This window comes from Phodopus roborovskii, unplaced genomic scaffold, assembly GCF_943737965.1.
Source record: "Phodopus roborovskii unplaced genomic scaffold, PHOROB, whole genome shotgun sequence".
NCBI lineage: Eukaryota > Metazoa > Chordata > Mammalia > Rodentia > Cricetidae > Phodopus > Phodopus roborovskii.
This window is the reverse complement of record NW_026126525.1, coordinates 21,172,864-21,185,625: the sequence shown is the minus strand read 5'-3', so window position 1 is coordinate 21,185,625 and position 12,762 is coordinate 21,172,864. Positions and strand designations below refer to the sequence as shown.

The 12,762-nt window shown below is 35.2% G+C and overlaps 1 protein-coding gene across 29 annotated transcripts in view; it reads left to right on the top strand.

The window, feature by feature from the left end:
- The window catches only part of Adgrl3 (adhesion G protein-coupled receptor L3), a 734,924-nt gene that overhangs the window by 387,087 nt on the left and 335,075 nt on the right, over positions 1-12,762 (top strand). For all 29 annotated transcript variants that reach the window (XM_051198505.1, XM_051198478.1, XM_051198481.1 and 26 more), the window contains one exon: positions 9,220-9,329. In XM_051198505.1, coding sequence (XP_051054462.1) covers positions 9,220-9,329 — 110 coding nt within the window. The remainder of the gene's footprint in view (positions 1-9,219; positions 9,330-12,762) is intronic.

Genomic DNA, 12,762 nt, shown 5'->3' with positions numbered 1-12,762 from the left:
GGTCATGTAGGTCTGTCAGGTCATTTGAAGTAGGGACTAGGACTTCTCTCCTGTTTCTAGGTTAAAGCAGTATCCCTCCATGGGGGGATGTGTTCGCAAGTTCATTTTGTGCACCAGGGATACATCCTTGTTCCACTGTCTGAGGTCCCTTAGGCTGCTCAGTCCTTCTAGCTGAGACCCATATTCAGGAGGGGGGGGCTGAGTTAGTCCCATGCTGGATTCCCATCTCTCAGTCTGGGGTCTCGTCAGCTCCCCCTTGTTCAGTTCAGCTGTCTCTATATATTTCTGCAACCTGGTCTTGTCCTCTCCATCTGCATCTGGGTTCTAATTTGACTCAGTGTTTAGGTATAGATGTTTGCTTCTGTTTCCAACAGGTATCAGATAAGGGCTCCATGGATAAGTTAGTTGTTGATCTCACTATCTGGGAAGGACATTTATGGTAGCCTTTCCACGGTTGCTCAAATTGTTAGTTGGCAGTCTTGTAGGTTTCTAGACCTTTCTTTAGGTTCAGTTTTCTCTTCAAAACAGTAATGGTTCCCTCTTTTATGTTTTTTTTCTCTCTCTCTTTCTCTCCCTCTCTCTCCTGTCTTCTGTTCCTACATGGGCACAATCTTCCTAGTCACACGTGCTTTCCTCTCCTCCCCCTCTTTTTCTCCTACTTCTCTCTCCATTCACTGCCCCCCCACTTCCTCGGTGCTCTAGGGGGACTTGTCCCTTCCGCCTTCTGTGAGGGACTTTATATGAATCCCTTAGAATACACCTTGTATCCTAGTTACTCTTTTGGTGTTAACTATAGGCTGGTCATCCTTTGCTCTAGGTATAAAATCCATATATGAGTGAGTACATACCAAGTTCCTCTTTTTGTCACTAGGTTACCTCATTCAGAATCGTTTCTGCAAGTGCTATCAAATTGCCTATGAATTTCAAGATTCCATTATTTTTTTCTTCTTTATCCATTCTTCAGTTGAGGGGCATCTAGGTTGCTTCCAGGTTTTTGCTATTACAAATATGCTGCTATGAACATAGTTGAGCAGATGTCTTTGTTTCATGGTTGTGAATCATCATTTGGGTATATGCCTAAGAGGGGGATTGCCGGGTCCTGTGGTAAACTAATTCCCATTTTTCTGAAGAACCACCATACTAATCTCCAAAATGGCTGTACGAGTTTGCATTCCCATCAGTAGTGGAGGAGTGTTCCCCTTTCTCCACATCCTCTCCAGCATGAGTTGTCATTCGTGTTCCTAATTTTAGCCATTCTGGCAGGTAAGATGGTATCTCAAAGTTGTTTTGATTTGCATTTCCCTGATAGCTAAGGATGATAAAACAAGCATGATAAAACAAAATATAAAACTAAATATAATAAGATAAAGCAAAAGCTTTCCTATAGAAGCTGGACATGACAACCCAACAGGAGGAAGAGTCCCAAGAGCAGGTACAAGAGTCAGAGACCCACTCTTTTTCATACATGGGAATCTCTTTGGGATTACAGTGACTATTGAAGAGTGAGCGAGCATACATGACGCAGATTGTTGCTACTTGCTGTTTTGGCATAGTATAATTCAGTAGTGCAGAGGATCTGTGCTTAGTAGAAAATGCTGGAGGTGTAGTAGATCTCTACAGATCCCGGTGGGAGAACCTTTTTAAATGTAAGTCCAGGATGGCTTACACCATCTTTTACCAACATTGATTTAGAGGTTTGCACCTCCTGCTACTCATTTTCAAAACTAAATGCCCACCTTGGCTTCTTCAACGTAACTGTTGACAGTTCTACTCATTGCTAACAAGTGCCATATTCTAACCCAAATTATCATGACTTCATTTATTTTCCATGTTTCCATTTTTGGATAATTCTGCTTTCAAGCCTATGCAACACAGATTTCATTCTATAGATATGATGCATTCATGTACATGAACAACAAGGAGACCACAGCACATTGTCCTTTGCTTTTAAAATATCTCATGATTCCTCTTGCACAGTGATACTAGTCCAGACAAATTCAATACAGTCTGAATAATGTGCACTTACACAACATCATTTCTAAAACTTATTTTTCTCTTCATGTCATAAGTGTATCGTGAAGATTGTAAAAAAAAAAAAGTGTGTAGAAATCACTTTGTTCAGTACTGTATATGTTGCAAATTAACTATGTTAATGAATATGTTCCTCTGTGTTCCCTTTCTGTCTTCTACTCCAGAATGGTAAACATTACTGTGTTGTGTTAGCAAAATTATGCTAACCACCCCCCTATATTTCTCCCCCATTTTTTTTCTTTTTTAAAAAAAGAGATTGTTATATTATAACTCTGGCTATCCTGGAACTCAGCTCTCAATGTCAACCACACTAGCCTTTAACTAGCCTCTGCCTCCTGAGTGTAAAATCTTTTGAAACAAATGCCTGAAATTCTTTGGTTTATCTCTTAAAATTTCACCAATTAACTGACACCCCATCCCATAGCAATTAGTAGTTTCTTGCAAGAAACCTGATCCAGTATTGTTATTCTGGACAGGTAACCTGTATTAGGCAGCAGACTATTGTGAGAAAGTGTTGTAAACATGGTTTCAAACAGACAATTTCCCATGCTCAGTTGTGGGGTCAGAGGTTTTTAAGTGCCATACGGGTAATGCTATTTTCAAAGAATGTAGGGAAATATCAAGCGTACTTGGTTGGCACTTTCTTCATTCCAGCTTTGCCTCTGATCTACACCCATTTCTCCGTGTGTGGATCTGTTTCTGTGTCCTTGCTGTCCTATTCTTGAAGGGCCCCATCATATTGGATTAAAGGTCCATCCTGCTTCAATATGAGCAGATGTTAACTTTCTGGCAACCACAACAGTCCTATCCCTAAGCAAGGTAGCATTCTGAAGTCTCAAGAACTAATGTTTAAATGTGTTTTTTTGGAAGATTAAACTAAACACTTTGCAATGATTATTATGTTTATGCTTATTTTCACATCTCACATACACACACACACACACACACACACACACACGTATATCCTTACACATAATCCATTATGTACCAATTGTCAGATATTGGAATTTTTTCTCTAGGTTTTGAGTCCCTTTACAGCACATAGTTGTCTAATCTACCTTTGCATTTTGGAATTGGATATATGGTAGGCTTTAGTGATATGATGATTAAATGTAAAAATCTTTATTCACCACAAAAAAATCCCCAAAACTGTGATACCAAAGATTATAGTGGCTGATGATGCTACACAGTATCTAATAGACTTTTTTAAAAAAATATAATCAGTATTATAAAGAAAAATTTGAATAACTGTGACTTGGGAATAAAGAGAATTTAGGTCCCCCCCCACCATGGTCCTCATTCTTTTGTAGCCTTAGGAAATTACTTAATTTCTCTATGCTTTTCTAAAACACATAAATGAAAGACATTATAATTTACAGATTCCCTTTCAAATATTTAATGTTTTTCATTTTTCATCCCAGAACCTCCAGAGACTAATTTACACAGAAAGTCCAGGATACATGTGAAAAGTATGGCATGCTGTCTTAACAAGTTGATTTTTTATTCTAAAAACTTTTTTAAAAATGGAGTATCGTGACCATGAAGGCAAGGCAGTAGGAAGAGCTGTGGTGAAAACTAGTTGAGAAGGCACACCCTGTGGACCGAGGAGACTCACAGAATATGAAATTGAGAATATATTACAATTCAAAAATTGTCTTTCTTAATGAAAACATATATGGGACAGTTAAGCTTTCTTTGAATATACCTGCTTTTACTCCATTATCTCAGGTGGGTATTCTGCAAAGCTAAAAATAATACATTTGTTCAAAAAATGGAGATGATTTTGAGTTGCAGTGCAAATTTCTGTATATAATTATTTATTATTATTCATGTTGACCCAGAGGATTTTAATTAAAACTCTTCAGGAATAAAATTTACTGAAATGATGGTCCAGTGGAAGAGTAGAAAGTCAATTTTCCTTAACTTTGTAGCTGCTTTCTGCTTTACAACAACTTTACCTTGAACCCAGGCTACCAGAAGTCAACATCTGAAATTTGGATATAGAATTCTTTATTCAAGTACCTATAAAGTTATTTAAAATAATTAGAATTCCTGGTTAAATACTTAATTTTTAGATCAGTCAGGTTTTTCTTTGTTACAATTTTTTGCTATTAATTTGTGCCGTAAATATCATATGATTTCAATTCTTATTATTTATAAATTATCTACATCTTTTCAGATTATATTTTGTATTAGGCTATCTGTTGCTTTTAAGCATCAAACTAATGACAATTTATACATTTATAAATAATCAGAACATAGCCTCTTAGATTTCATATTTTATTTGTTTCTCAACAACCGTTAGTTCAAATGATTAATTAAATGGAAACTACACAAAAACATTGCAAGTTTGTGTCAACCTTAAACATTCTCCTAATTAAGCAAAATAATTAAGTAGATAGTAAGGACTACTTAGGAATTTATAAACACATTTGACTTACAGTGTTTGGTTGCTAGTTATCACAAAGTTTTGAGATTTTGCTGCTTTAATTAAACAGTCTACAAGCCAAGAAGTAATGAGCTTGGAGAGATGGCTCAGTCAATAGATCCTTGTCTTTAAAACATGACAATCTGAGTTTGGATTCCTGGGACCTTCTGAAAGAGTCACACATGAGGTTCTCCTGTCATCCCAGTCACAGTGCTACTGAGACAGGCCTGGAAGTTAATGGGATAAGTCAGCTCTTCCACGGATTGATTTTAGTCCCACTTTCTTAGGCTTCTCTCAAATTTAGAACATGGACCACAATATTGAAAAGCAAAAACAACAACAACAACAACAAAACAAAATAACAATTATAAATCATTTTCAGCTTGGTTTTCTGGAATATGGTTTTAGACCGACATTGTACCAGATACCTTAGGTGACTACAACCTGTAGATTTCATATAACTATGGAGTCAGTACTAGAAATAAATACATCTGTATCTTTGGGTGCAAAGAAAATGTGTTTTAAAATCTATGGTGTAATCTTACAGAAAAAAAGCACTTATAAAAGTGTCATTATATCAGTTTTAGTACAATACAATTTTTAAAGTATTAACTTGTTTCATAACATGATGTAGTTATCAGGGAAAAACATCAGCCTTAAGAAATTTTAAACATGGTTTCTTCTGAATATGAAATAATGGCAGCAGTTGGAGGAAGAATCTGGAGAGTATAATTCAGATGATTTTGTCTGCTGCAACCCCATTCTGTAGTCACCTCTTCTCCCTGGCTCCATCCTCATCTGGTCAGTCTCTGGTAAGCTGTGAGCTCTTAGAAACGACAGTTACCTCTCTAGCTGTAACATGGTATTTAATGAGAGTACACCACTTTTCTTTCAAACAATGAAATGTGTGACTCGGTTAGGTGATCCTATATTAATAAGCTTGATATAGGGGGAATCATTTTATGACTTGTACAAACATTGGAACATAACAGTGTATGTATTAAATGTATACAACTTCATTCACTGATAAACTGGCAAAATGAGATCTACTAAAAATAATGCTATACAGGATATATGTGAACATTTTTAAGTTTAGATTATCAGAAGAAAGGATTTTTACTAAAAATCTTGGATTTATCCTAGATTTTGTAAATGAAAGGGCTTTGCATGTGAGCAGAGACTTGTCCTGTAGTTGGAAGTTTTGCTTTGCTTTTTTGTTTGTTTTCTGGTGTTCATCTTTACATGGCTTTATTTTTGTATGTTTACTTTCAAATTTACAGTTTTGGTTGATTGTTTTTAATTAACATGTAATTATATAATTCCCCTATCTCTTTCTTCACTCCAGAGTCTCCCACATACCCCATCTGCTTCCTCTCAAATTCATGACCTTTTAATATAATTGTTATTGTTACATAATACACACAAAAATATGCATGTAAATACCACCTGCTGAGTCTGTTCAGTATTGCTTGTATGTTTATGAATTTAGAGCTGACCTCTTGGTATTGGATAAACAACTGGTTTGCTCAACCCTCAGAAAGAATATTTCTCCTGCCTCTATTTTCCCTGTTGTCTGGTTTTCTCTGTGTAGAAGTGAGAATTCTGGTTTTGTTCATTCATGTTAGTGATTGTAATAGTACTTGTTTAGGTCACGTAGAAAGCCGTATTATTGAGGTTTTAGGGGTGAAGCTCAAGACCTTTATGGGGCAATGTTTTCTACTATTTCTATCCTCAACCAAGAGAATTACATGAATCTTGGTGTCATACTGCTTTCATTATTTGTTTCAAATGTTCTGATTTACCTGACTAGAGTCTTGTCTTGAAACTACTGATTCAGGATAACGATAATAATGCTGGCAAAAACAACAACCAAATTTATACCTAATATGTTTGTGTGATAGGATAACCAACCCTGTGATATACTAAAATAACAACCCATGGATATGCTTGGTAAAATTGCAATTTCGGGCCGGGTGGTGGTGGCACACGCCTTTAAGCTCAGCACTTGAGAGGCAGAGGCAGGTGCATCTCTGTGAGTTCAAGGCCAGCCAAACACACACACACACACACACACACACAAACACACACACACACAAACCCCTCCAAGTTCTGGAGTTTTGGGTTGCTGTTTTGTTTGTTTAATTGGTTGGTTTTGTTTTGGTAGATTTTTAATTTCCTTTTATCTTTCAGAATTCTACCTGACGTTTATCAGTGTCAGTAGAGATGGATTTTACATAAAATATCTAATGAAAATAATATCAATGTAAATCCTTCATATATTTCAAGATTAGGATGCTTTCTTTTTGTTTGTGGATTAAAGTGTGTTTGAATATTATTGTAATATTTTTATTCTCTTTTTATGAATATAGTATAAGATTTAAAGATTTAAAGAATAGTGGAAATAATTTTTAATTAATTTATAGTAAAAAGTAAATAAAATATCAAAGATTTATATTAAAATAAACAATGAAATATCTGGGTTTGGCACATAAGAACTTTGCATTATTTTATTTCACACTGTATATAGTATATTAGAATGACTGTAATTATGATTTTGAATTATTTCAAATGTAGAAATTGTTCAGAAATTTTGATGTAATATTGAAATTAATTTCCCTTTGCTTTGCAGTAACTGAATTACTAGTAGAAAACTAAAAGGAATGATTTTTTTTTATTTTTTGTTTTCCAAATCTAGCATGTCTTCAAAACATTTAAATGCTCAGTATATGATTATGGTGTAATTTATACAAAGATAATAATATATCTTAGATAAAGAGAGAATTATACAGATTTGGACATGCTTTTCTTCCTTTGATATTCAGAGCATTTTGTACTGAAATAGTAAATTATTCTACGAGTAGATATTATAAGGTAATGCTGTTTTGCATAAGACACAGAGCATATATCATCATGGTATTTTTTTAAATTCTTTTACTTCTTTACATGTACATGTAGTGATTCATTAGCTGCATCTTCTATGTACATGATGTAAGATAAAAAGGCAACTAAAATTATAACTGAAGGCTGTTTAAACTTTCTTCAGTATAGGTAAACAACCTGCATGTGTAATACGTGAACATTGTATTGTTTTAGCTATAAATATCATTTAATTTAATGTGATATAGCCTGTGATTTGATTTTCTTTGTAAAAGGGAAGCAGTGTTCTTTTTCTTGAAGATGTGACAGCACACTGTGTAGTTAGTTGTCCTGCATGTTAAAGAACAGTCACATTTACCTTAATATTAAGATAGGGTAGCTTGCTCAAGAGAGCAGTTGTCACATCTCGAGGGGAGACCAATAGTATTTGTGAACTCTTTGTGTTAAGTGCTGGGATTAATATGTTCTTTTTTAATTTCACTTAATCTTTGATTTGTAACATAAAATATATTTTCAACTTGAGCCATTCAATAATGACTCCATGTTAACTTGGGACTAAATAAAATCTTCATCAAACCTGAGACATATTAGCTTCAAGTAGATATGGTTTTACTTTAAATCGGACTGAATCCTGCAATTGTATTTTCATATATGTGCCCAGGTCCTAGGACTCTTCTGGGGCATATATTGCATCAGGGAATGAAGCCATTAAGAAGGTGATAGGAAAATTTATCCCTAAAGTAGGGCTAAAGTCATCTTCCATATATGAAATAAGTAAGTAAGAACATAAAACAGAATAGTCAGTGTGTTCACCCCATACATGGGTTTCTGAGCCCACTAACCATAGTTAACTAATGGATAAATTACTGAACCTGAGAAGTTTGAGTAGAATATACAGTAATGAGGACACTGTGAGCTAGATTCTTTTTCAGAGCAAGTGAATTTAATTACATGTACTTTTTACCCCTCAACAATAAATCAGCCCAAGTTGGTTTAATCCATTTACTATGCACCCTTCCATATTTGTATTTATGTTATAATAGTAGTCTGCTTCCCTTCTCTTTGGAAATGTAAAGCTACTCCTTTGAATTTCATAATACTGACTTAAATGACATCCATCTGTGAGGTTGGTGTCATTATTAGAAGGAATAAAAGAAATACGGAGAATCAGTTCTTTGAAATGCTGTTACTTATGTAGTTAATTTCAAATATTAAAAATGAAAATATTATGGGTTTAAGAATTTAACATTTATTTGTGTGGATGTGCGTGGGTGCACATGCAAAGGTGTCACAGGAATGGATTTTTCTCCCTCTATCTGATGAATGTTGAGAGGTAGAATCAACTCATCAGGCTTGATTAACATCAAACAAATTACCCAAATGAGCCATCTCATTGACCCTTAAATACTGTTGTTACTGAATTCTTCAAGTTGCAAAGGGCTTTTAAGTATCACTTTTAGGTCATTGAAATTGAATTTTATGATATCCATTGAATTTGTTTTACAGAAGACTGAGAGAATAATTTTTTGTATTCTGTTAAGTATAGCCTTTGAAAAGGGTCTTTCCTTTTAAACAATCTTCCCCTGTGCTCACATTGCCAATGTTCTATGGGTGGCATTGTATTGCTTTAGCGATGTTTAGTGACTTCCTTAAAATTATGCCCTATTCAAGCAAATATAAGTTACTTTGAATAAAATACACAAGTAGATGTTTGTCTTTTAATTCTTTAAGCACACTGCAGATACTCCTTTAATGAATTTGAAGTCCTGTATCAGCAAAACCTTTAATTCTCTGTAACTGAAAGAAAAATAATGTCAGTGTTGGTGTTCATGATGATTTAAGTTTGCATAAATTTACTATTTCTTTATTTCTTTTAATTTCAGATGCAATAACAGAACCCAGTGTGCTGTGGTGGCAGGTCCTGATGTTTTTCCAGACCCATGTCCAGGAACTTATAAATACCTTGAAGTGCAGTATGAATGTGTCCCTTATAGTATGTATATTCCTATACTTTTCTTTTAAAAGATATTACTGTTTAATTTGCATGTACTGACAGATTCTCTGGGAGGACATAAAATAATCATGTAAATATAAAGAGGGCAACAGATATGGTATTTGGACTGCCCCATATAGCATGTCCCAACAGCATATTTACAGAAATGCCTGTATTAACAATGTTTTTAATGCAAGAACACACAATGTACAGAAAATCAAAGAGGGGGCAGCATGTCCACTCTGAGTCTCTCCAAGACTGAGCAAGTATAAATTGATAGTAAATTGTATATACTAGTGTGCATAATAGCATCAAAATTAATTTTTTACAGTGTGGTTAAAATAATTATGTATAAGTTTTATGTACTGTCACCTTTTGAAAATCACAGGATGCAGACTGGAGTGTAACAGGAGGCCATGAATTAAGGATCACTTCAGAGTGTGTTTATACACTCCCCAGAAGTGTGTCTGCAGCCTTTACACCAGCCATGATATACAGCCGCAGTGTTTTTTTTTTTTTTTTTTTTTTCTTCAGGATTAATGAAGAATGAAATAATCTAAAATGGAGCTTTTTCTGACTTATTATCCCAAAGGAAGATTCACCATCACAAAAGATTTTTTTCTTACTAGTTAATTATTCATGGGATTTTGTAGTGAAAATCACACAGGAAATCCTGTAGTCTCCTATTAGATATTCAGCTCATCCCAGAGATAGAGAACACCTGGGATCATGAACAAATCCCAGGTTCCAACTTCCTTTGATGTCTCAGAAGGAGAAAAATATCTGGGGATCAGCAGGTTTCCCATGCCAAGAGACAGCTCTGAGCTTGTCATCCATGCTTATTTCAAGAAACAGCACATGACTCATGAGCTGGAAGTGCGCATGCCCAAAAATAGAGAGAATTTCAGCCAAAGAGAAATGAATTACAACTTAAAAATAATAATGAAACAAGATAAAAATTTAGTTTGAATCATTATAGCATGACTGAATAGAGAGAATTCAGGGAATTTCATGTACTTATATTGTTTGTTCTGAAAAGTGCATTTAAGTATACAGACTGAATTGAACTCTCAGTGGTGGTTCATATACTGTTATTGCTACAGGGGCCCCTGTAAAAGTGTAAAACTCCCACTGACCATTTTAAGACCATATTTTAAGAAATGAAATGCATAAGCCATCTTTGAACTGAGACAGTTCTATTTCACTTGCAAAATGATTTCTTTGTGAAGTATGTAGAATGCATTTCTAGAAAGTCATTTGATGAAAAAATATACAACCACCAAGATTTCATTTCTAAAACAGTTCTAGAAAAACCTACATTAATATTCTAATTTTCATATTTTGAAACACGATAGCAGAGATAAATTGTCACATTGTGGATTTTTCATATTTTTTTTTAAAAAAACGAAACATCTCACAGCTGTCTCTTTAGTCCTCCTGCATTTCATCAGTTTTCTTTGAGGATCACAACTCCAAAAGACTCTGCCAGATGTGTTCTGAAATGTCCTCGGCAGAATCCACTTCAACAGAAGGAAGTTGCTCACACTCCTTGTAATAAAAGGATGTCCTTTACCACATGTCTTTTCTCTCATAAATTTTCAATGATGGATAGCATGATTTTTTTTTCATATTTACATTTGGAGTTTCTGATAATCATCAAATATTCTGGCTCTCTTAAAAGTATTTCCTTAGTATGTTATTCATCTGGTTGTTTTCCTAATGAAGAATTACAAAGTTAGACATACCTCCTAGCTACATTATACTATATGAACTTGTTGCATATATCACAAGTGTTTAATTATCTTCAATACATTTGTTTTAAGGAGTTATGCAGTGTTGAAATGTATTTAATAAACTTAATATGATTTCAGAAAGAAAATTGCTGAGGGCAGATACTGGGTCTGGGATACTGCTCAATTGATAAGGTGCTTGCAAAGAATGAGCAAAGCTGTGAGTTTAATCCCTAGGATATGATAAAACACGGATGGTCTTTCATATATGTAATACTAACACGTAGTAGATGGAAACAGGGAATGAGAAGTTCAAGGTGATCCTTAAGTACATTGCAAGTTCAGGACCATTCTAAAATACAAGAAACCCCCTCCTTAGAATCAGCCTATACATCAAAGCTTGTTGGCAAGTTGCCATTCTTTAACAGGACAGTGAGATAATGCTGGGCTCTCTGGCAGGTAGGGCTGGAGAAGGACTGCTGGTTCCTTCCCAGGGCTGAGCTGGATGTTAAGTGTCTATGTCTCAGACTGTCGCCCTCCTGGTGACCCCGGAGACACATACACTGAGTTGGGAAACTGTGGAAGTAGAATCTAGGTTTATTGCATCAAGCAGGGACGTATATAGTGTTGAGGTAGGGGGTAGGAATCCTAGGATGGGGTAAGGTGATGTGAGGAGTAAGGGCCAATAATATTCCACCAAGCTAGCAGTTAGCTAGGCAGGGGGCAGTCTTATATCACGCCTATGCCTCTTTAGTCCCAACAAGATAAGACATTGCAGAGTAATAATACAATTTGATTACTTTAAAAGTTGCTACTTTCTCAGGCATGTAAGTATTCACATTTTCTAGATTCCCCCCCCCCCCCGTAGACCTTCCATGATATATTAATATGTCCTAAGCTAGAACAACATCCAACTTTTTTACTTAAACATGTTTTCCCCAATGCTGGAAAGTGTCACTTACTGAGATTTATTGATGCTATCACATGCCATTATTCCCATGGGTTAATGGTTTACATACATTACCACATTAACTCTCAGAAGAACCTCCTTAGGAATTATGAACATCACCATTTTACTGCAAAGGAAATCTTGTACTCAGCATGTTAGGTACATGCCCTGTGTGTAATATAACTAGAGAAATTCAGAGCGAAGGCATTTTCTGCCTCCAATACCTACTCTCAAGGAGCTGTGATATTTAGCCTCATAGATATTTTTTATTACTACAGGTTATTTGATAATCATTTATTTCTACTCAGTGCAGCCAGATGTTTCCAGATCTTGTTGTGTCTTTTTCACCTCTTAGAATTCCTTAGAGTCATGAAACTACTGTAAGCTTATTTTCCTAAACACTCCATAAAACTGTAGATCATAAACTAGTTTGTGTCATTAAAAATGCTCCCTGTAACTTTTAATGATCTTCTTATCTATAAAAATTTGCTGAGGTTTGGTGTTAGGGATACTTGAGATTTATGGTTCAAACTTTGTCTGAAATTTTTCATTCAGCAGTTAAACAAACATTCATGTTTGCTAAACAAATGGCTATTTCCAGTTCTATTCTAAATTTAAGCCCATAAGCTGGGGACTATTATGAGGACTGCCTGGTCTGTAGAATGCCTGACTTCTAAACCTGAGTTCAGTCTGCTTGAACCCGCAATCCAGTTCTGGCCAGGCTGATGGAGGTAGACAGATCCCTGGGGTTTGT